Source organism: Mirounga leonina, unplaced genomic scaffold, assembly GCF_011800145.1.
Source record: "Mirounga leonina isolate KUSES-001 unplaced genomic scaffold, KU_Mleo_1.0 Mir_53, whole genome shotgun sequence".
Classification (NCBI taxonomy): domain Eukaryota; kingdom Metazoa; phylum Chordata; class Mammalia; order Carnivora; family Phocidae; genus Mirounga; species Mirounga leonina.
Genome location: NW_023270807.1, coordinates 63745303 through 63768416, shown reverse-complemented (window position 1 = coordinate 63768416; position 23114 = coordinate 63745303). Strand labels below are relative to the sequence as shown.

Below are 23114 nucleotides of genomic sequence, written 5' to 3'. Positions count from 1 at the left end.
TTATCTACAGAGCAGATTAAAAGGTAATTTATTATAGTGGATAAAAGCATAAAGTTTTAGAGTTGAAATGCCTGGATTCCAATCCTGGCTCCACCACTTACTAGCTGTGTGACTTGGGACAAGAGTTGTAACCTGTGTTTGCTGCAGGTTCTGTATTTGCAAAAGGAAAATAATAATGGTACCTTTCTCATAGAGTTTGAAAATAAGGATTAAATGAAATAATACACGAGGAGTGCTTTTGATAGTGCCTCTCCCATGTAAACCTAAAAATAAGTGTTGTTAGGTATTATAATTGACCTGTGAAAGACATAATTATTTTCTTTTCCATTCTAGGTTTTACTTGTGTATGGATTAGCATTCATGGTTATCCTTCCAGTTGTTGTGGTAAGTTCTAACTCTTTTTATTAACAATTTTTGGAAAGGGAATTGGTGGCATGCTTTGGAATCTCCCTGTAAGATTGCAATTTGTATTAGAATATAATCCATTGATCCTTGAATTTTAAGAATCTTACATTCAAGTATACTTTAAAGGTCTTCTAAAGGTGATATCATTTGAGTATGTTAGAGTATGTATCTCCTCCCAATACAAAAGTTACACAACTGAAATAATACAGATGTATTTAGAGTTTAGAATGTCTTCCTTCATCACCTCCCTCAACTTCATTTCTTCATTAGAGATAATCACTGATAAGTTTGGTGTTCTCCCTTTCAGATTTTTAAAAAATATTTATTTATTTATTTTTGAGGAGGGGGAGGGACAGGGGAGAGGGAGAGAAAGAATTTCAAGCAGACTCCCTGCTGGGCATGGAGCTCTGAGATCATGACCTGAGCCGAAATCAAGAGTCGGACGCTTAACCAGCTGAGGCACCTAGGTGCCCCTTTCAGATATTTTTCTATGGATTGTATATACATACGCACTTAAAAAAAAAAAAAAAATGTCATCTTACTGTATGTATTGTTCCGTGACTTTTTTTGCTTCCTATATTGGAGGCACAACATATAGAGCAACCTCATTTTTAAAACTATTGCATAACACCTCAATATGAAGATAACATAAAGTTTATGATTTTACTGTTTCTTTTGTGACTGGGTGGTTTTCTTTCTGGTCTTGTAGTTCCTCTGAGTCCCATAGTGAGACTGATAATTAACCTGTCTTGCCTTCATGGGTTTGTTGTGTGAGGATCCAGCTATATGGAATCATGTGAATGAAATTAGTATATCAACTGTAAAATTGCTCCTGCACTTATTTATCAAATATTTATTAAATACTAACTGTCAGAAACCAGCTTTTTGCTTTTATAGCAATGGGTTGTTTTGTTTGTTTTGTCTTCAGCTTCTAACTGAACCATAAATGTTTTAATCATATATATGTAGTGAGGTAGGTTGGTGTTTAGGTGTTGGGCAGTATGAATACTTGCTAAATAATTTGAAATATGTAACAAAGCATTTGTTCTAAAGTTCAGGTATTGTTACTTGTTTTATGAACATTTAGAAAATTTGACCAGAAACATATTCTGCATCAAACCTAATATTGTGGTTTTGATGCTTTATTTATTGTTTAATTTTATTTGCATTTTAGGGTTCTTGGTGGTATCGCTCAATACGTTATAGTGGAGACCAGATTCTAATACGCACAACACAGATTTATACATATTTCGTTTATAAAACCCGAAATATGGATATGAAACGTAAGTAAATTTAAGTAGCTGTGATATTAGATTATTTTCCAAGTCATTTATGTGATATATATTCAACTGGAGACATTTCATTTCAGTTTTATATTCTGTTCATATAACTAAAGCTGGAGGAGAATGCTAACACCCTTTATCACATGTATTTCTTTTTTTTTTTTTTTTTAGGATTTTATTTATTTATTTGACAGAGCACAAGAAGGGGGAGTGGCAGGCAGAGGCAGAGGGAGAAGTAGGCTTCCCACAGAGCAGGGGGAGCCTGATGTGGGACTCGATCCCAGGACCCCAGGATCATGACCTGAGCCAAAGGCAGTCGCTTAACCACCTGAGCCACCCAGGCGCCCACCTGTATTGTGTTTCTATTATTCCCATTTACTCAGCTATATATATATATATTTTTTCCCCCTAGAAATTGTATGGTAAAGCTTCATGTGGGTTAATTTTGTAATAACACTAGCTAATATTTCTTGAGTATTGTATACCAGGCATTGCTAGGGATTACGTATGTGTTAACTCAATCTTTATTTTGCTCCCATAAGTAAGTTACTGTTTTTAAGCACATTTTATAGATGGGGAAACTGAGCTTAAGGATACATACAGTAAGTGGTAGAGTTAGGATCAAACTCAAGAGGTCTGGTTCCCAAGCCCTAAATCAGTACGTTATACATTAGTCTCAATAAAATAAGTAGAGATCTTGGATGTGTTGAAAGAAAATTGCCAGAATATTTAATTCCCAGATTCTTATTTCAGAATTTCTTTATGGAAAAAAAAAGTTCCATTTAAAATACTTTCTTTGATGCCATAAAGCTAACAGTATAAATTTTATCCTTGGAATATATAATGTTGCATTTCAGAATCACTGCTCTGCAGAATTTACAGATGTAGTCCTAGGTCATTTGTTAGGGAGTGAAACTCCTGGGGTCTGTGTTCTTAACCTCTGTACTGTCCTGCTTTTTGTGAATACATTGCGTGCATTTTCTGCTGGAAGGTGAGATTCATGACTGTAGTGCAGTCATCAGACCTAAAACTCTCTAACTCATTGTTTCTCAGCCTTCTTTAACTATGGAGCCCCTCTTTATTTCACTTAATAGTTATTAAGATCACATGGGATACTTAATAATTGCTCTGTAGAAAGTTTCTGTGGAACACATGCTTAAGTCTAGAAACAGATGCTATTTAAACTGATTTTAATGCATCCAGTGCTTTGGGGCCCTTAATTTGATGTATATTTCTGTTTACTTGTGATAGGTAATATTGTACATATTTTAAAAAGTGAAATGTTTCTTTTTTATGGGAAAAATGAATACTTGTTAACGGAGTTCGGATGATTTTTAGCTTTCCATGCAAGTGGAAAATTGCTTCAGTGTAGGATTAATGAAATATCATAGGAGAGGAAGTTAATAGGTGAGCAAATGTATTTATTTACCTTCATATTACTTTTGTTTTCTTAGGTCTTATCATGGTTTTGGCTGGAGCCTCTGAATTTGATCCTCAGTATAATAAAGATGCCACAAGCAGACCAACAGATAATATTCTAATACCTCAGGTTAGGCCTAACTCCCATATTCCTTGATATAAGCATTTAGGTATTAAAGTAAATGCTTTTTTAGGTATATATTTTTTAATAATTATTTTATTTACTCTAGCTAATCAGAGAAATTGGCAGCATTAATCTAAAGAAGAATGAGCCTCCACTTACCTGCCCATATAGCCTGAAAGCCAGAGTTCTTTTACTATCTCATCTTGCTAGAATGAAAATTCCTGAGACCCTTGAAGAAGGTAAGATTCTAGTATCTGCAGGGTTTTTTGTTTTTTTAACATTTATTTATTTTAGAGAGAGAGCACACACGAGCTGGGGGAGGGAGAGGATGGGGGAAGAATCTCAAGCAGACTTGGAGCTGAGGATGGAGCCTGGGGTGGGGCTTGATCTCGCGAACCTGAGATCATGACCTGAGCTGAAACCAAAAGTCAGATGCTTAGCTGACTGAGCCACCCACGCGCCCCTCGGCAGGGTTTTAATAGTACAAAAGCAGTGGATTTAATTAGACCTCATGGTGCAGTGTTTTGGCCCTGTTCTTTTTTTGCTCAATCAAATAATTGCTCAAGGACCTTTTAAAAAGAAAACTTTATGCTACATAATTCACAAATATTTTGAAAGTCTAAGGTAAGTCAGATACTTTGACAAATGTTAAAATTTAGTATTTCAAGGTGGGAGAAGACTCTGAGAAATGTTTATTCAGTTGCAGATTATATAGTAATTTCTAGTGACTTTTTAAAAAAGATTTTGTAAGCTTTTTAAGCTTTTCGGGGGAAGAAAAAATGGATTTCACAACAAATATCTCAGCCCTCCACCACTACGACCATCACCTCCAGCAGTAACTGCTGATAAAGGGTTTAATTTTTATGGAACGCTTCCGAAAGTGCCTGAAGCCACCTCTCTGTGTAAAAGAAAAGCAGTGCATTGGGACCGTGCCGTTTCCAGGGCTGTCATGAATTTGAGTGTCCTTTCTTCTTTACTTGCATTACTTCATTTGAAGTTTTAAAAGAAAATTAGTGTACCTAGGGAATAAGTGTTCTTTCCGAATGAAGCTCCTCTTCGTCTGTCCCTTTTTAAAGCCAATAATAAAACCAAATGCCTCCAAAAACAAGGCTAGCTGATGCTCAGTAATTGGTGATAAGATAGGATACTTAGGATGGAATGAAGGATCACTATTTAGGCATTGTGGTTGGAGTTGCAAATTAACCAGTAATTCTGATTTTTCTAATACTCTGTACAGATATGAAACCATCTCCATTTTTTTCTAAGTAACAGGGAACAAATATTTTTTTAGGTTGAGTACTAACCCCAGTGGATGATCTTAATAGTTAACCATTACATGCAGTAAAAATGAGTCTGTCTCCTTCCTCTTTCTCCCCCTTCTCTTTCTGCATTGAGTTAAGATTTATTCTCAATCTTAGTCTTTGGACTTATTCATAGTTATAGAAACTTAGGTGCACAAGAAGAAGATTCTTAAGGTTTCTTAAATGTAGTAAGATTAGAATTAAGTTTAAGACTATTCTTCCAAAAAACGAAAGTTAACTTATGAAGCACAGCACCACAATATTAAAAATTTGCCTTTGAAACATCTAATCTGATCTAGGGTTTTCTGACTGATTTTTGACAGTCCTGCTTGGAGAAACTGTTGTGTTCAACCTGTAAAATTCTGAGGTCATCTGAAATATTTATGGGACAACTTGAATTTAGTATCAGTCTTGGACTATAGATGATAAAGATGTTTTAACTATAAAAGTGGAATGATTTGTTTCAGGTTTTCATTTGTTTTGCAGATCAGCAATTTATGTTGAAAAAATGCCCTGCCCTACTTCAAGAAATGGTTAATGTAATCTGCCAGCTAATAATAATGGCCCGGAGCCGTGAAGGTGAGGTGGAAATGTAATTACTTTTATGTTGTACTTTTTCTTGCAAGCTCCTGCAGATTATACTTACAGTTTTAGGATTTTTGAGTACCTACAGTAATTCTGCCTATATATTATATAAGTTGAATCAGCTTTCCCACTTTTATTCATGGTTTTTCTTACTTCTTTCCTGTATGTGCCGTTATGTAAAGTCTTTATCACAATTCATGTTTTTGCATTTATTTATTGTTTTATTGTTTGTTGTCACTTATTGTTTGTAAAGATTTAAGATACCTTTTCCTTCCTTTGAATATTTTTAGAGTTAGGTTATTCTGTATTTTAACAATGAGTTTGAAATAATTCTTTAAGTGATGTAATAATGACTCATCTGACATGTAGTGTTTTTTGCATGAAGGGAGAAAAGAATGAGGGGAAAGAAAAAAGAATGAGAGAGTTTGTGGTCAGTAATGGAAAAGGGGACCCTTAAGAAAGGAGATAATGGTTGTGGTTTGTTGTTACGGCTGATGTCAGTTCTTGGCATGGTATCAGTATGTTATTGTTACTGATAATTTACTGTTTTGGGAGGTGATGCAAAGAATTTTTCTGTTAAACCAATGCTTGTTGCTGGATAATGGTTGTTGCATTTGAACATGTTTGTATATTTTTGGTATCTTATAACTTTTTTTTTTAATTTAAATTTTAGGTAGTTAACATACAGTGCAACATTGGTTTCTGGAGTAGAATTCAGTGATTCATCCCTTACATACAACACCCAGTGCTCATCACAAGTGCCCTCTTTAATAACCATCACCATTTAGCCTATCCCCCACCCACCTTGCTCCATCAACCCTCAGTTTGTTCTCTGTCATTAAGAGTTTCTCTTATGGCTTCTCTCTATTTTTTTTTCTTTTCCCCCCTTCCCATATGTTCATCTGTTTTCTTTCTTAAAATTCCACATATGAATGAGATCATGTGGTACTTATCTTTCTCTGACTTATTTCACTTAGCATAATATACTCTGGCTCTGTCCACATCGTTGCAAATGGCAAGAGTTCATGCTTTTTGATAGTTGAGTAATACTCCATTTTGTATATATACACCACATCTTCTTTACCCATTCATTGGTCGATGGACATTTGGGCTCTCTCTATAGTTTGGCTATTGTTGATAATACTGCTGTAAACATCAGGGTACATGTATCCCTTCGAATCTGTTTTTGTATCCTTTGGGTAAATACATAGTAGTGCAATTGCTGGGTCATAGGGTAGTTCTAGTTTTAACTTTTTGAGGAACCTCCATACTGGATTTTACAACTTTTAAAGGAAAATCAACACTATGATCTTAAAATTTGAGGTGTTAACGATATTCATATGAGTCATGTTTTCATGATGAGTTGTGTACTCCGGAACACATAAAAAGTCCAGCCTTGTTTTTTCTTTTATTCCTGTTCTTTCTAAGAAAGGGAGTTTCGTGCTCCAACTTTGGCATCCCTAGAAAACTGCATGAAGCTTTCCCAGATGGCTGTGCAGGGCCTTCAGCAGTTTAAGTCTCCCCTTCTGCAGCTCCCTCACATTGAAGAGGACAATCTTAGGAGGGTTTCTAATCATAAAAAGGTAATTCTTTGCCACTTTAAAATTAGCTTTAAACAGTTTGTCATGTTACTTAAAGGTAGCACGAATGAAAAGTGTTCTAGAAGTGTTTACTATGGCTTTCTTAGATTTAGAATGTCTTAAACACTCTACAACTATTCCTAAAGTGATTCTGTTAGCATTTTCTTGATTAGGGAGGTGTCTTAATAATATAAATTTACCTACTGTAAGTGATTTTACTACTTTGGAGGTCAGTGCATTTTAGCAATTAAGACTTTGTTCTTTATATTATGTTACCAGAAATGTACAGAGTAAAAATGCACTGTATGCTTTCCAGTCATTTCATACCTGGCTTTTAAGGTTGGGCATGGTTTATTGGTTGAATAGGAACAAAAAAAATTAAGTTTTCAAAACATAAGTAGATCAGATAAAGATGCTTCTAATTTAGATAATGCAATCTATCGTAAAGATCTGATAATGAATCTTAAGATATGGCAAAAATATGTATAAATGAAAAAACTTGAGGAAATACAAGAAAAAACAAATTATAATTCTGATAGGAGATTTTAAACATTACTTTGCATACATTAGACAAAGTGGGCGGAAGATAGACATGGGATTTGATAGTATATTAAGGTAGAACTAATGTGTATTAGAGATTCACATATGAGTTCTCTGTCCTTTCAGGTAATCGTATTACCGTTACAAATTTGTTCACATTTTGAATTGAAAACTGTGTAATCAAAAAGTGGGCATTCCACATTCCTCATGATCTAAGCCCTGTCTGTGAAAGTAAATATTAATAACTAGTACCAAATGCCTGGAAATGAACACTCTCCTAAGTATCCCTTTAGCCTAGATGGATATTACTGCAATAACAGACAGCTGTATTTAGAAAATAACAAAAATGAGAATATTGCATAGTAAAACCTTAAGGGTGCAGTTGTACTTGGAGATAAATTCATACTCTTAAAGGTTTTTATCATTAAAATAGAAAATATGGGTCAGCAAACTGAGCATATCAAATGATAGTTGTTCTTGGTTGGGTCAAGATTCTGTGAATATTACTGTTTTTTTTTTCCTCCTAACTTTATTTTTTCTAAATTTAAAAAATTACCCTGTATTAACTTTGTAATTAAAAAAAAATCCTAAATTTGAATTTCTTTGGATAAAAGGCCATGAAATGCTATAAAGTTGTATTTTTTGCTTTGAAATGTGTATGCAGATCTTCCTCAGCTTACAGTGGGGTTACATCCTCATAAAGCCATCGATCGTAAGTTGAAAATATCCTAAGTCAAAAATGCATTTAATACACCTAGCCTACCAAACATCATAGCTTAGCCTAGCCTACCTTAAACATGCGCAGAACACTTATATTAACCTACAGTTGGGCAAAATCATCTAACACAAGCCTGTTTTATAATAAAGTGTTGAATATCTGTCTCTTGTAATTTATTGAATACTGTACTGAAAGTGAAAAACAGAATGATTGTATGGGTACAGAATGGTTGTAAGTGTATGGATTGTTTACTCTTGTGGTTGCGTGGCTGGTGGAGCTACAGTTTGCTGCTGCGCCCCAGCATAATGATAGTATGGTATCAAATATCATTAGTCCTGGAAAAGATAAAAATTCAGAGTTTGGTTCCTGCTGAATGCATTGCTTTTGCAGCATTGTAAAGTTGAAAAATTGTAAGTAGAACCATTGTAAGTTTGGGAGCCAGTATGATCTTAGCATTTTTCTAAAAGTTATTGGATTTTGTTTTAGTGAAACATGCTAATGTTCTTTTTGTGAAAAATTCTATGACTTTGGGATTTATTTTCTTTCTTTCTCTCTCTCTCTCTCTCTTAAAATTCAGTACAAAATTAAGACTATTCAGGATTTGGTGAGTTTAAAAGAATCAGATCGTCACAATCTACTTCACTTCCTTGAAGATGAAAAATATGAAGAGGTTATGGCTGTCCTTGGGAGTTTCCCATATGTGACTATGGATATAAAATCACAGGGTAAGTGGGAGGTTTCCCTGTTGAACATTTTTTCTCTTTTTGATAGATTGGCTTTTGTTTCTGTGGCTTAAGGTTCTCAAAACATTTGATATCATAATGTGTAATTAGACTTTCCAGAACTGTAGTTTACCTGTCAGACTGGCTGTGATGGAATATGATACATGCTTAATAATTTGAGAATACTGATAGAATCCCATAGAATCTTACTTTTATTATCCTCAGAATGGGATTAAGCTTGAGGACTCTCTGTTCTGTAGTTCAAGTTTTAGGACTTTCTTAACTTTTCAAAGAATGAAAGATTTTCAGGTGCACTGGAGGATACTTGAAGTGTATATTGTTAGTGTAAAAGAAATAGCTGTTTAGTTCTAAAATTAAGTTTAAAAAGTCCAATTTACTTTAGTAAGCCTTGGAAATTACCATGTTCTATGCCACATTTCATGTGTTTTTCTCAACCTGTCTCTATCTTTATGTCTGCTGGGGTGAAAAAATAGATTTTTCTACCTACACAATTGTCCTTTGAGTGTCCATTTTAATAGCTGAATAATAGTATCATACAGTGGTTACAGAATTAGAGATTATCTGCCCATTCCTTCACTGTGACAGTATTCTGAGTTTTGACATTTACTAAGTTTCTCTTGTGAGAACATTCTTGTGGGACCAAGAATACAAGGATGTGTTAGGAATGGTATCTGTCTTTAAAGAGTTTATAGTCTAGTTGAGGAAGTAGGACATAAACATAGGATTAAAAACAAGGAAACGTAAGGCAAGTGTTAAGTGAATGACACAGACATTGTGCCATTGATTCATTCAACAACTATTGAGTGCCACCCATTTTATTGGGTGTTGGGGAAGCAGTGGTAAGACAAAGCTTCTGCCTTATTGAGTTTGCATTCTAATGGAATTGAAAAGAGATAAATGGCTCTCAAAGACTCGGTGTTTGAGAGGTAAGGTAAACTGCAATCTGGTTTCAATTTGGCTGCAGTATAGGATACATGTAATGAAAACTGGGACTGCTTTGGTGGGGAGTTTGGATTTCCTTGTGATCTCACTGGGAAACTTCTTGATGTATTTCATTCCATAGCATCTTGTATAGACAATTTATTATATTTTCACAATGCTATCCAAATGTGTAATATGAGTAATATAGTTAAAGGAGGGAGAGTAGAAGAATTTTAGAAGCAGAAAAGGAGCATCTGCCTGATCCAGTGCTAGAGATGGTGGATCTCTTTCTCACATTGCTTAGAGGCTGTATAGAATCTCCTGTAGGCTTTTTCTCCACTTGAAAGCCTCAGATGGCAGGTAGATATTGTTATAGCTGTTAATTCACATGCAGTGCTCACGCATGTGAGCATACAACTGTGGAATGTTGACGAATGTGTAGCCCAGGTTTGATAGGAGATAATGGAGACTTCAGATTGAAGAAAGGATATTGTATCCTTCTTTTTTAATAATAATAATTTTTTCTTTTTTAGAGCGCGAGGCAGGGGGTGGGGGGATGCGGGGGCGGGGGGAAGTGGGGAGGGGCAGAGGGAGAGGAGGGAGAGAGAATCTTAAGAGGCTCCATACTCTGTGTGGAGCCCGATGCAGGGCTTGATCTCCATGCCCTGAGATTGTGACCTGAGCCGAGATCAAGAGTCAGGTGCTTAACCGACTGAGCCACCCAGGTGCCCCAGGATATTGTATCCTTCTCGATGCCCAGCTGTTGCACCTCACAGCCAGTAATGGAGGAGAAAGTAGAGTTTGTTGGAGGCCGTTCTTTTCCAATTGGTGGTGTGTTAATGTAGGCCCAGAACAGAGTATGCTAATCTAAATCTGTGTAAAATAAACATAACTTAGAAAAATTTTAGGCAGAAATACATAGTGAAGAAAACTCTTACAGATAAAATTTGCAGGAAAAATGAATTTGAATAAGATATGTTTGGTAAGTTACTTCATTTATTAATTTTAATATTAGTTTTAATGTCAAGTTTATTTTATTAGCTTTTGGCAATATGTGTAGCAAATGTGGTTTTGAAAAATTAAGCAATTGCAAAAGCTTTTTAAGGTGCTTTTTACTATAAACAAAACTTCGAAGTTCTTGCCTTAAGAAATTAATGTGACTTAGAATACTAGTTCTAATTATTTTATTTCTGACAGGCAGACTGGCATTGATCATATAGGTAAAATCTCGTGAATACAAGGTTTGTACAATTTAATAGAGTGACAGATTTTTATATCACTGTGAAAGAAAGCTGTGGTACAGTAGGCCTCACATTATACTTCGTTTTCAAAGACCAGGGTTTGAAACTTGGCAGAGCCGATACAGCCATTATGTGACCTCAGGCATTATACTTCAGTTTTGAACCTCACTTTCTTCTAAGTGGAAATAATCTTCAGAGAGCTATTTTAAAGATTAAATGAGTGCATTGTTGAAGGCATTTAGTGGAGTGTTTTATATAGAGTAGGCAGTCAGATATTTTTTATTGAGTTTAAAATATATTTGAAATACTGAAGTACCAAATTGAATTTTATTGTTTACTCTCATTTTTTACTCTCATCTTGTAGTATTGGATGATGAAGATAGCAACAACATCACAGTAGGATCCCTAGTTACAGTGTTGGTTAAATTGACAAGGCAAACAATGGCAGTAAGTCATCTCTTTTTATTTTTATGCTTTAAGAGTTATGTGTTAAAAAAAAAGTTATGTGTTAAGGGGTGAAGGGGAAAAGGAGGTGCAGACTTCCGATTATGGAATAAGTCATGGGATTCAAAATATAGCACGGAATATAGTTAAGGATATTGTAACAGTGTTGTATGGTTACGTAGCGTAACAGAGGGAGTTGTTGAATCACTGTGTCGTACACCGTGAAACTAATATAGTGTGAACTATACTTCAATGAAAAAAAAGGAAAAAAAAGTTATGTGTCAGAGTTCTTACATTTATTTTCTCATTTTAAGTCACATATTCTCAAAGTCAAAACTATTATAGTAGTAAAATCTAATTTTGCAAGTCCTATTGAGCTGTTTTTTTTTTTTTTTTTTAAGATTTTATTTATTTATTTGACAGAGAGATTCAGCGAGAGAGGGACCACAAGCAGGGGGAGTGGGAGAGGGAGAAGCAGGCTCTCCGCCGAGCAGGGAGCCCGATGTGGGGTTCAATCCCAGGACCCTGGGATCATGATCTGAGCTGAAGGCAGTCGCTTAACCAGCCGAGCCACCCAGGCAGTCTATTTAGCTGTTTTGATATTTTAAATTAATATTCATAGTTTTCCCATTAGTTTTTACATACAGAAAACCCTTGGAAAATAGATTAATTCTTCCTGTGATGATTTGTTAATTCCCTGTAAAAACATTATAATAATAAGGTAATGTGAGTTTAGTATTTAAAGTCTAAAGTACTATACAAAGATTAATTATTGATTGTTGTGAATTTCATTACCTATTCCTTCTTGGTCACTTCTGATTTTACTCTTAATTTTTTAAATTATAATGAAAATATTTTTTTTCCTCATTATGTGAAAAATAAAGGCTGTCTGGGAAAAAACTTCAGGCATTGCAGAAAAGTATAGGAAGAGATTAAAATCACCTAAAGTCCCGCCACTCTGAGATTATTGATTTTGAAGCTCATCGCTTTAGATACCCTAATGCATGAATACCTGTGGGGTTAAATGGTGTTTTCATGATCATGGATTCCTTCTCCCACCCACCTCCCTCAGGAAACCCCTCGTCAGTCCCAGGCGACCAGAATTTAGTCTTGTGTGTATCCTTTCATATCTTTCTCCATGCTCGTATTTGATGCCTGGGCCTTTACACTGTATGTGTATATACACCCTGGTACTTTTCTCATTCTCTTTGATTAAATTCAATCACATTGTATATGTTTCCTGTATATCTTGTTTTTCTTAGTTTCTATTACATATTTGTATTACCTCCCAAGTCAACTATTACCTCCCAAGTTAGACCTATAGTTGTAACTCGTTTTTAATTGACTGTACTATTTTTAACTCTGCATATCCAACTAGTGGGAGATTTTAGCCTGTTCTGCTCTGGGACCTGTGAATATCTGCAGGAAACATACTCTGCATTTAAACCCCATCTCTAAAACTCTGGTCGGAAAAGCATACTTTGTAGTAGGATATATCAAATCAAAGATGTTGATTTTATGGTAGCAAGTGGTAAGGAAGCATTTGTGTCATGGACTCTGGATGAGAAGTGTCCTGCCCGGGAGAAGAGGAAACTTCAAAGCCAGTGGCTAGGATTGGGCATAGAATCCAAATTTATATTGCCTACATGCTTTGGAATTCCCAGCCTGAAAAATGAGTAAAAACTGGCCTTGAGCTGTTGACACTTCTGGGATAATTGGTAGGGGAAAAAAAGCAAAATTGCCCTGGAGGAAGGGAGAAAATCAAATATTTATCTTCAAGTTCTTGTATGCACGAAACCTCAGAGTAATTAAGTATTAAAACCCAGCTAATAAATGGAGAAATGAAGCAGAGATGGTAGAATTAGACTAGGGATTGGCAAACTTTTTCTCTAAAGGTCCAATTAGTAAAGTTTTAGGTTTTATGGGCCACATGGTTTCTGTAGCAACTATTGAATTCACAAATGGGCATGGTTGAGTTCCAATAAAACTTTATTTGAAAACCAGGCAATGGGCCATAGTTTGTGGACCCCTGAATTAGGCTAGCAGTTTAAAGCCTGAGTTATCATTGTTCTTACTTGTTAGCTTTAGTAATTCCAGGGAGTTTATTAAACACAACCAACATCACTTATTATCTTCTAGTATAGATTCTCACTGAAACCTTACTGGAATATAAATCCTAAATTTATGCCTTCTATTCTGATCCTAAGTGGATTATATGGTGGATATGTCTAGATTTTATGGATTTCCTCAGTGTTCCACCCCTTAGGTATTTTATTTATATATGTAATTAATTTTTAAAAAATTAAAAAAAAATTGTTTTTCTTAAGTAAACTCTACCCCTAATATGGGCTTGAACTCACAACCCTGAGATCAAGAGTCTCACACTCTACCGACTGAGCCAGCCATGTGCCCTTCCATAGTTATTTTAAACTATGAAATATTCTTGACTTTATAATGAGTTTATATATCTTAAGTCATTGCATTTGTACTTTTCAAAATGTATTCAAGACACATGTGAGATATTTCAGAAGGTAACTTTTGAAGTGTCATTTAGTAATTGCTGAATTTGCACACATCATTAGTAATTGCCAGAAGTCTGCTGTTCTCCCTCCCTCCACCAATTGTCACCAGTTAAAAAACTTATTGGTCATCTATTTTGAAAGATTGCTTTATCTGAAAGGTAAACATAGGTTGATAGACTTTATATTTTTCTTCTCTCTGCTTCTAGGAAGTATTTGAAAAGGAGCAGTCAATCTGTGCTGCAGAGGAACAGCCAGCAGAAGATGGGGTAAAACTTGATTTTTCATACTTATCTTTCCTGGTGAAGGAAGTGTTTTCTTTTGTTCTCTGATTGATTTATATTGTTGTGGGAGAGTAATTCAGTTTGTGAAAGCATTTAGTTTAGCCATTTTCATCTAAAAATTATTCAGACTCCCAAATGAGACTGTTGCTATAACTTCTGAGTGTGTATGTGTGTTGTTATTTATAGCAGGGTGATACGAATAAGAACAGGACAAAAGGAGGATGGCAGCAGAAGAGCAAAGGACCCAAGAAAACTGCTAAATCAAAAAAAAAGAAACCTTTAAAAAAAAAACCTACACCTGTGCCCTTACCACAATCAAAGCAACAGAAACAAAAGCAGGCAAATGGAGTTGTTGGGAGTGTAAGTTTATTACTGTTATTATCATTATCTGTGTTGAATTATAACATACACTAAAATGTTCACATCCTATGTGTAGCTCCTGAAATTTTACGTATGCATGTACCCATGGTACCCAGACTAAGATAGAAAAGCTTAGCACCCTGGAGAGCTCACTTGTGTCCCTTCTTAGTCAGTGACCCCTCCATCTACCTCCATACCTTCCAGTTTTGGCTGTTATTACCATAGATTAGTTTTGCTTATTCTTAAACTTCATGTAAGTGGAAATACGTTTGTCTGCTTTCATTCAACATTATGTCCATGACATTCATCTGTGTTGTGTGTAGCAGCTGTCCATTCTTTGTGTGTATGTGATACTCCATCTTATGAATACGCTCCAGCTTATCTGTTCTGCAGTTAATGGACATTTGGGTTGTTTCTAGTTTTTGCCTGTTATTGAATAAAAATGCTGTCCTTATTCATGTACATGTCATTTTGTGGACATTTCGTTTTTCTTGGGTATGTACCTAGCAGTGGAGTTGCTGGGTCATAAAATAAGTGTATATGGTTAGCTCATTGAAAGAGCCTGTTTTCCAAAGTTGTACTATTCTTTGTTTCTACTAGCAGAATATGAGTTCATTTGTTCCATATCCTCACTAATGCTTGGTTTTACCATTCTTTTTTATTTTAACCACTACAGTGGATCTGTAATGGTATCTCTGTGTGTGGTTTGTATTTACCTGATAACTAATGATATTGAGCATCTTTTCCTATACTTAGCAGCCATTTGAATATCCTTTCTCTATTGGGTTGTCTTATGGATTTGTAGGATTCCTTTATATATTCTGGATATGAGTCCTTTTTTACTCTCTTAATGGAAGCCTTTGGTGATACCTAATTTTAAGGAAGTCTTTCATTAATTTTATGGTTATTGCTTTTGAGTCCTGTTGACATTTCTGCCTATCAGAGATTTTAAGATTTTATTTATTTATTTGAGAGAGAGAGCACAAGCAGGGGCAGAGGGAGAGGGAGAAGCAAGCAAGCTCCCCGCTCAGCAGGGAGCCCTACGTGGGGCTCCAGCCCAGGACCCTGGGATCATGACCTGGGCTGAAGGCAGACGCTTAATTGAGCCACCCAGGTGCCCCACAGTATTGAGTCTTTTTACTCATAATCATGGTTTATCTTTATTAACTTGGATCTTCCTTAATTTTTTCTCAGCAGTGTTTTGTAATTCCCAGTGACAGAGGTATGACACATCTTTCATTAGATTTGCCCTTTTGTATTTGATGCTTTCTGGTGCTGTTGCATATAACATTTAAAAAAAAAAATCAATTCTTCAGTGTTTATTGCTGGCACATAGAGATAAAGTTGTCTTCTAAATACTGACCTTGTATCAAGGAGTCTTGAACTGACAATATGGGCATACCTTGTTTCGTTGCACTTCAGTTTCTTGCACTTGTCAGATACTGCATTTTTTACAGATTGAAGGTTCGTGGCAACCCTGTGTTAGCAAATCTGTCAGCACCATTTTTCCAGCAGTATTTGCTCACTTTGTGTTTCTGTCACATTTTGGTAATTCCCTCAGTGGTTTATACTTTGTATTATTATATTTGCTATGGTGATCTGTGATCAGAGATTACAGCTCGCTGAAAGCTCCTGTGATGGTTAGCATTTTTTAGCAATAATGTATTTTTTAATTAAGGCATGCACACTTTTTAGACAGAATATTGCTTGCATGCTTAACATACTACAGTATAGTGTAAACATAACTTTTATATGTAGTGGGAAACAAAAAAAGTCATTTGACTTTATTCTGGTAATCTCTTTACTGCAGTGGTCTGGAACTGAACCTGCAGTATCTCCAAGGTATGCCTGTAATTCTAACCATTTGTAGGTACTTTTTAAAAGATTTTCTGTGTACACAATCATGCCATCTGGGAATAAAGACAGTTTTACTTTTTTCTTTTTAATCTTTTTGCTTTTTCTTCCTTTCTGTCTTACTGTATTGGCTGAAACTTTCAGTGTAGTAACGTTGGTTAGGAGTGAGGACGGTGGTCACCCCTCTCTTCTTGTTTATCTCCAGGAGAAAGGGAACAAACTATTAAGTGTGATGTTAGCTATAGGGTTTTTGTAGATATTCTTTATCAGGTTTGCTGAGAATTTTTATCATGAACAGTACTGAACTTTATTAAATGCCATTTCTCCATTTGTTGAGGTTGATGTGATTTTTCTCCATTCTATAATGTAGTGAATTATGTTAAAGCATTTAAAAATTTTAAGCTGTCCTTGCATTCCTGGAACAAATTCATTTCGTTGTAGCATATTATCCTTTTTCATATTTATCTAGATTTGATAGTATTTGTTTAGAATTCCTACATCTATTTTATGAAAGAATATTGTTTTGCCATTCTCCTTTCTTATAATACCCTTGCCAGGTTTTGTATCCGTTTTATGCTGGCCTCATTAAACAAGTTAGGAAGTATTCTTTCTTTCTTTTTTCTGGAAGAGTCTGTGTAAGATTGGGTTTGTTTCTTATTTGGAAGAACTATCTAGAGAAGCCATCTGGGCTTGGAGTTTTTAAAAAGGGTTTTTAGTTTTAGAGTCCATTTCTTTAACATATTCTACTTTTTTCCTTGTATCAATTTTAGTAAATTATATTTTTCAAGGAATTGGCCCATTTCTTCTAAGTTACCAAATTTATTGACAAAGTTATTCATAATATCCTCTATTTGTAATTTCTTTTGGAGCTGTAGTAATGTCTCTTTTATTCCTAATATTGGTAATTTATATTCTCTTTTTCCTTTGATCAGTCTTGCCTAATAAAAGTCTTACCTCAGTTTTATTAATCTTTTCAAAGAACCAACTTTTGGTTTTGCTTAGGTTTCCCTTTGTATATCTGCCTTCTCTTTAATTGACTTCGGGTCTCTGGTATTTACTTCGAGTTTTTTTATATTTAATTTGCTGTTCTTTTTCTTGCTTCTTGAAATGGATTAGTAAATATTTTGTCTGGGATATTGGCTTTATCAGCTATAGAAGATAATATTAAATTCTCAAAGCAGTGCTTTTCTATGAGCTTTCCATTTCCCCATCTCAAATAAAATATATTGTATAAGTGGGGTGCCTGGGTGGCTCAGTTGGTTGAGTATCTGACTCTTGTTTTGGTTCAGGTCATGATCTCAGGGTCATGAGATTGAGCCCTGCATCCTTGGGCTCTGTGTTCAACAGGGAGTCTGCTTGAGATTCTTTCTTCCTCTGCCCGTCCCCCCCCCCCGCCCCCCGCTGATGCCATGTGTACGTGTTCACTGTCTCAAATAAATAAATAAATCTTTAAAAAAAAGTAATATATATTGTGTGATTGATGTTTTGAAAGATGAGCCATGTTGCCATTGCAGTAGTATACTTTGCAAATAAAGGTAAAATATTTTTTATTTTACAAACATGAAAAATAAATAAAATAACTAACAATAGACAAATAAGCCAAATGTTAAAGTCTTTAGTCTGACTACCACGTATGTATAAATACGTGTGTTTATAATTCTCTAAAATTCTGTATGAATAGTGAAATTACAATCTTGAGCTAATTTAATTATAATGACAATAATTAGCTTCAGGGACTGAGAATTCACTGAGATATTCAGAACTTCTGTGGTTGCTTTTTCCTTTTAGGAAGCTGCAGTAAAGGAAGACGAAGAAGAAGTTTCTGACAAAGGCAGTGATTCTGAAGAAGAAGAAACCAATAGAGAATCCCAAAGTGAAAAAGATGATGGTAGTGACAGAGACTCTGATAGAGAGCAAGATGAAAAACAAAACAAAGATGATGAAGCAGTAAGACTTTTATAGGTTTAAATAATTAGAATTATATACCTCTGATAGTTTTGGTTTTTGTTGTTTTTTCATTTGTTTACTTGTTTGTGTGCTTGTCTTAATACCCGTATATTTTATAATCTTATATTACTTTGTAAGAGTATGTTTGTGGGATGGTGGTCAGAATTATAAAGAAAAATAGTTTCTAACAAGGATTGGACCTCTTAATTTTCTTAAATCTTAAATTGCTGTTAGTATAGGTTGTGGATTTGAGGAGAAGTCAGTTTGGTGTCTTACAGTAATTTTCAACATTGGAGCTGAGTCTGGAAATGAATTAGGAAAGGTGGGTTATGGTCTAAGCAGTTACTTAGAGGAGTCTTTCAAAAGTTCTAGGTAGTGTTTAGAGTAAAGAAACACTACTGTGGACTCTAATATCAAGAGGTTGTTTAAGGAGAAGACTAACATTTACAGAATGCCACCTTGTTTAAGAGGTATATAAGACATTAAGGAAAGGAGGAGTCTCTAAGGAACTTACTAAGGTTGTGAGGGTAGAGAGAATAGGAAGAAGTCTCGTGGTGTGGCATTAAGTTGCACCTGATGTATAGATGGGCTATAGAAAAAGAGGGTTTGGTGGACAAATAATGGGTCCTTAGAGACTACTGCAAATGAACTGTAAACTGATCAGCTATTCCTTTATGTTTGTGTTGTTCTGTTTTTTTCTTACTGGGCCATCAACCTAAAAGTTACCCTTGTGGTTTAGGACAGAAAAGGGGATTCCCTGAATAGCCTGTGAGGCACAGGTAGAGGCCGAAAAGAGGATAAAAAAGTAAAGGGCAAAGGATAAAAGTATAAGGAATTGCAGGCATACCTTGGAGATATTACAGGCTTAGCTCCAGACCACCACAGTGAAACTGACATCACAATAAAGCGAATCAAATGAATTTTTTGGTTTCCTAGTGGGTATAAAAGTTACGTTTACACTATATTGTAGTGTAGTCTATAGAGTATGCAATAGCATTGTCTCAAACAATATGCACGCCTTAATTAAAACATTCTTTATTGCTAAAAAATGCTAACCATCATCTGAGCTTTTAGCGAGTTGTAACCTTTTTGCTGGTGGAAGCTCTTGCCTAAGTGTTGATGGCTGCCGACTCTTCAGAGTGGTGGTTGCTGAAGGTTGGGGTGGCTGGGGCAGTTTTTTAAATAAGATGACAATAAAGTTTGCTGCATTGGCTGTTCCTTTCACAAATGATTTCTCTCTAGCATGAGATGCTGTTTGATAGCATTTCACCCATAGTAGAACTTCTTTCAGAATTGGAGTCAGACCTCTCAAACCCTGCCACTGCTTTGTCAACTAAGTCTTTGTAATATTTTAAATCCTTTGTTGGCATTTCAACAGTTTTGACAGCATCTTCACCAGGAGTAGATTCCATCTCAGGAAACCACTTTCTTTGCTCATCCATCAGAAGCAGCTCCTCATCTGCTCAAGTTTTCTCATGAGATTGCAGCAATGCAGTCCCATCTGCAGGCACCACCTCTAATTCTAGATCTCTTGCTGTTCTTACCACATCTGTAGTTACTTCCCCGCCCTGGAGTCTTGAACCCCTCCAAGTAATCTGGGAGGGTTGGAATCAGCTTCTTCCAAACTCCTGTGAATACTGATATTTTGACCTCTTCCCATGAATCATAAATGTTCTTAATGGCACGTAAAAGGGTGAATCAGAAGATTTTCAATATACTTAGCCCAGATCCACCAGAGGAGTCACTCACTATCTGTGGCAGCTATCACCTTAAAAAATATATTTCTAAGCTAGTAACACTTGAAAGTGATAATTCCTCCTTGATCCATTTGCTGCAGAATGGATGTTGTGTTAGCAGGCATGAAAACAACATTCATCTTACTGTGCAGCTCCATCAGAGCTCTTGAGTGACCAGGTGCATTCTCAGTGAGCAGTAATATTCTGAAAGGAAATTTTTTTTGAGTAGTTGGTCTCAACAGTGGGCTTAAAATATTCAGTAAACCATGTTGGAAGCAGATGTGCTGTCATTCAGGCTTTGTTGTTCCATTTAGAGAGCACATGCAGAGTAGATTTAGCATAATTCTTTTTTTTTTTTTTTTTAAAGATTTTATTTATTTACTTGACAGAGAGAGACACAGCGAGAGAGGGACCACAAGCAGGGGGAGTGGGAGAGGGAGAAGCAGGCTTCCCGCGGGGCAGGGAGCCCGATGCGGGGCTCGATTCCAGGACCCTGGGATCATGACCTGAGCCGAAGGCAGACGCTTAACGACTGAGCCACCCAGGCGCCCCGATTTAGCATAATTCTTAAGGGCCCTGGGATTTTAGAATGGGCGGTGAGTAATGGCTTCAACTGAACATCACCAGCTGCAGTAGCTCCTAACAGGAGAGTCAGCCTGTCTCTTGAAGCCAGGCATTGACTTCTCTCTAGCTGTGAAAGTCCTAGATGGCATCTCCTTCCAGTGTAAGGCTGTTTTGTCAGTATTGAAAATCTGTTATTTAGTGTAGCCATCTTTATTAATTCCCCCAGCTGGATCTTGTGGGTAGCTTGCTGTAGCATCTACACTAGCACTTGCCGCTTCACCTTGCACTTTCATGTTACGGAGATGGCTTCTTTCCTTAAACCTCATGAACCAACCTCTGCTAGCTTCAGATTTTTCTTCTGCAGCTACCTCACCTCTCTTAGTCTTGATAGGATTGAGGCAGGTCCTTGCTTTGGATTAAGATTTGGCTTAAAGAAATATTGTGGCTAGTTGGATATTCTGCCCAGACCACTAAAACTTTCTCCATACATGCAATAAGGCTGTTTCGCTTTCTTACCACTTCGTGTGTTCACTGGAGTAGCACTTTTAATTTCCTTTAAGAACTTTTCCTGTGCATTCACAATTTGGCTATTTGGCCCAAGAGGCCTAGCTTTCTGCCTGTTTCGGCTTTAAACTTGCCTTCTTCACTAAGCTTAATCATTTCTAGCTTTTGATTTAAAGTGAGAGACGTGCGGCTCTTCCTTTCACTTGAATACTTAGAGGCCATTGTAGGATTATTAATTGGCCTGATTTCAATATTGTTGTGTCTCAGGGAGGCCCAAGGAGAGGAGGAGAGATGGGGGGAACAACCCATTGGTGGTGCAGTCAGAACACACGTTTATTGTTTAAGTTTGCCATCTTATGTGAAAATGGTTCGTGGTGTCCCAAAACAATTATTACAGTACATCACAGATTACCATAACAAATATAATTAAAAAGTTTAAAATATTGCAAGAATTAACCAAAATGTAACACAGAGACTCAAAGTGAGCAAATAAATGCTGTTGGAGAAATGGCAGCAGTAGACTTGCTCGACACAGGGTTGCCACAAAGCTTCAGTTTGTGAAAACCGCAGTATTTGAGAAGTACGGATGTGCAAAGTGCAGTTAAATGAGGTATGCCTGTAATGTGGTGGGGAGTTTGCCCTTGGGAGTGGTGGGGAAAAACAAGGATGACTTTTTAGCAGTTGCTGGCCCCAACTGTTTTTGTACTTTGGGAATTAAATTGATTGCCAAGAAATTAAAGCCTATTAAGAATATTATTTCCCCAGGTGTGCTTTGAGAAAGAGTTGACATATTCCTTTCTGAGTATAGTATTAGGATTAGTAGAAGTGGCAGATTAGTTTCTTTAGATACCAAAAATACATTCATTCAGTTGTCAAATAATTATACAAACAGTTATTCGTTATCTGTCACATTGCAAGCACTGTGTTAGATGAGAGGAATGCAAGCCAAATGTAAAACAGTTTCTGCCCTTGAATGATAGTAGGCTAGTGGGGAAGGCAGACTTATAAATAAACATTAAAGTACAAAAGAGATTATGCACATTTTGTGCAAGGTACAGTGAAAGCACAAAGGAGGGAGTGATCAACTCAGTTGAGGGAAATTTCTGGTATTCAGGAGCTCATGGTTTAGGCTTTAGCAGCTCCCGAAGGAATAATAGTAGGAATTTTCCAGGTTAGAGAAAGAGAAAACAAAAATCCAGACATGGTTTCGGAGGAGTGAAATAGCTTGGTGAATTCAGAGAAGTCAAGGTAGTTTGAAGTGACGAGAATAGAAAGTGCAGAGATAGGCAGTGACAGGAGACTGGAGTGGAGAGATTGGCCCAGGTCAGGTCAGATTATGACTGTATAGTTCATGCTAAAGGGCTTAGGTTTGATTTATGAAATGATGCATTACAACAGTTTTGAGCAGGGAAATGATCAAGTTTGTGGAACTGAACTCCGTGGTAGTTAGCATTGTCAGGAATAACAGCTGGAAGAAGATGGAAACTGTTCAATGAGAACATTTGAAAACGTACTTGATTTCAAGTGTTTGATTTTTACTTTACTAGGAGTGGCAAGAATTACAACAAAGTATACAGCGAAAGGAGAGAGCTCTCCTGGAAACCAAATCAAAGATAACACATCCTGTTTATAGTCTTTACTTTCCTGAGGTGAGTTATTCATGGCTCAGTGTTTTCCTTGTCCCGTTTACTTTCTCTCCAGGTATTTTTCAGTTGCCTTTTATCCCTCTGTGGTGTATACTGGCTCAAATGTGCTAAAGATGATCTATTCTTGATAGGCAACATTTCAAAGGATACATTTCAGTATGAATTAGATTCTCACGTGAATGTGTCATTTAATGGGAGGATTGTTAACTTTTTAAGTATTTCTGTGGTTTCCTGGGCTTCTGTCCTTTCTGTGGCTGGATGACTGAAGGTTGTGCTGAATGATGATTTCTCTTTAGCACTTCAGGCAGTCTTGCAGACAAATGCGTATTTTGTCCTCGTCATAGGACTACATGGGTTCTGTGAATCCCTCACTTGTACCAAATTTTAGATAGGAAG

At 36.2% G+C, this 23114-nt stretch overlaps 1 protein-coding gene across 2 annotated transcripts in view; it reads left to right on the top strand.

Annotated features, from left to right (window-relative positions):
* The window catches only part of SEC63 (SEC63 homolog, protein translocation regulator), a 72371-nt gene that overhangs the window by 31245 nt on the left and 18012 nt on the right, over window positions 1-23114 (top strand). Inside the window, exons 7-19 of one of the 2 annotated variants that reach the window (XM_034991741.1) lie at window positions 334-384; window positions 1580-1688; window positions 3143-3237; window positions 3338-3470; window positions 5019-5111; window positions 6546-6700; window positions 7902-7949; window positions 8533-8680; window positions 11225-11307; window positions 14033-14092; window positions 14294-14467; window positions 18110-18268; window positions 22620-22721. In XM_034991741.1, the coding sequence (XP_034847632.1) occupies window positions 334-384; window positions 1580-1688; window positions 3143-3237; window positions 3338-3470; window positions 5019-5111; window positions 6546-6700; window positions 7902-7949; window positions 8533-8680; window positions 11225-11307; window positions 14033-14092; window positions 14294-14467; window positions 18110-18268; window positions 22620-22721 (1410 nt within the window). The remainder of the gene's footprint in view (window positions 1-333; window positions 385-1579; window positions 1689-3142; window positions 3238-3337; window positions 3471-5018; window positions 5112-6545; window positions 6701-7901; window positions 7950-8532; window positions 8681-11224; window positions 11308-14032; window positions 14093-14293; window positions 14468-18109; window positions 18269-22619; window positions 22722-23114) is intronic. The other variant, XM_034991742.1, reaches the window with a different exon arrangement.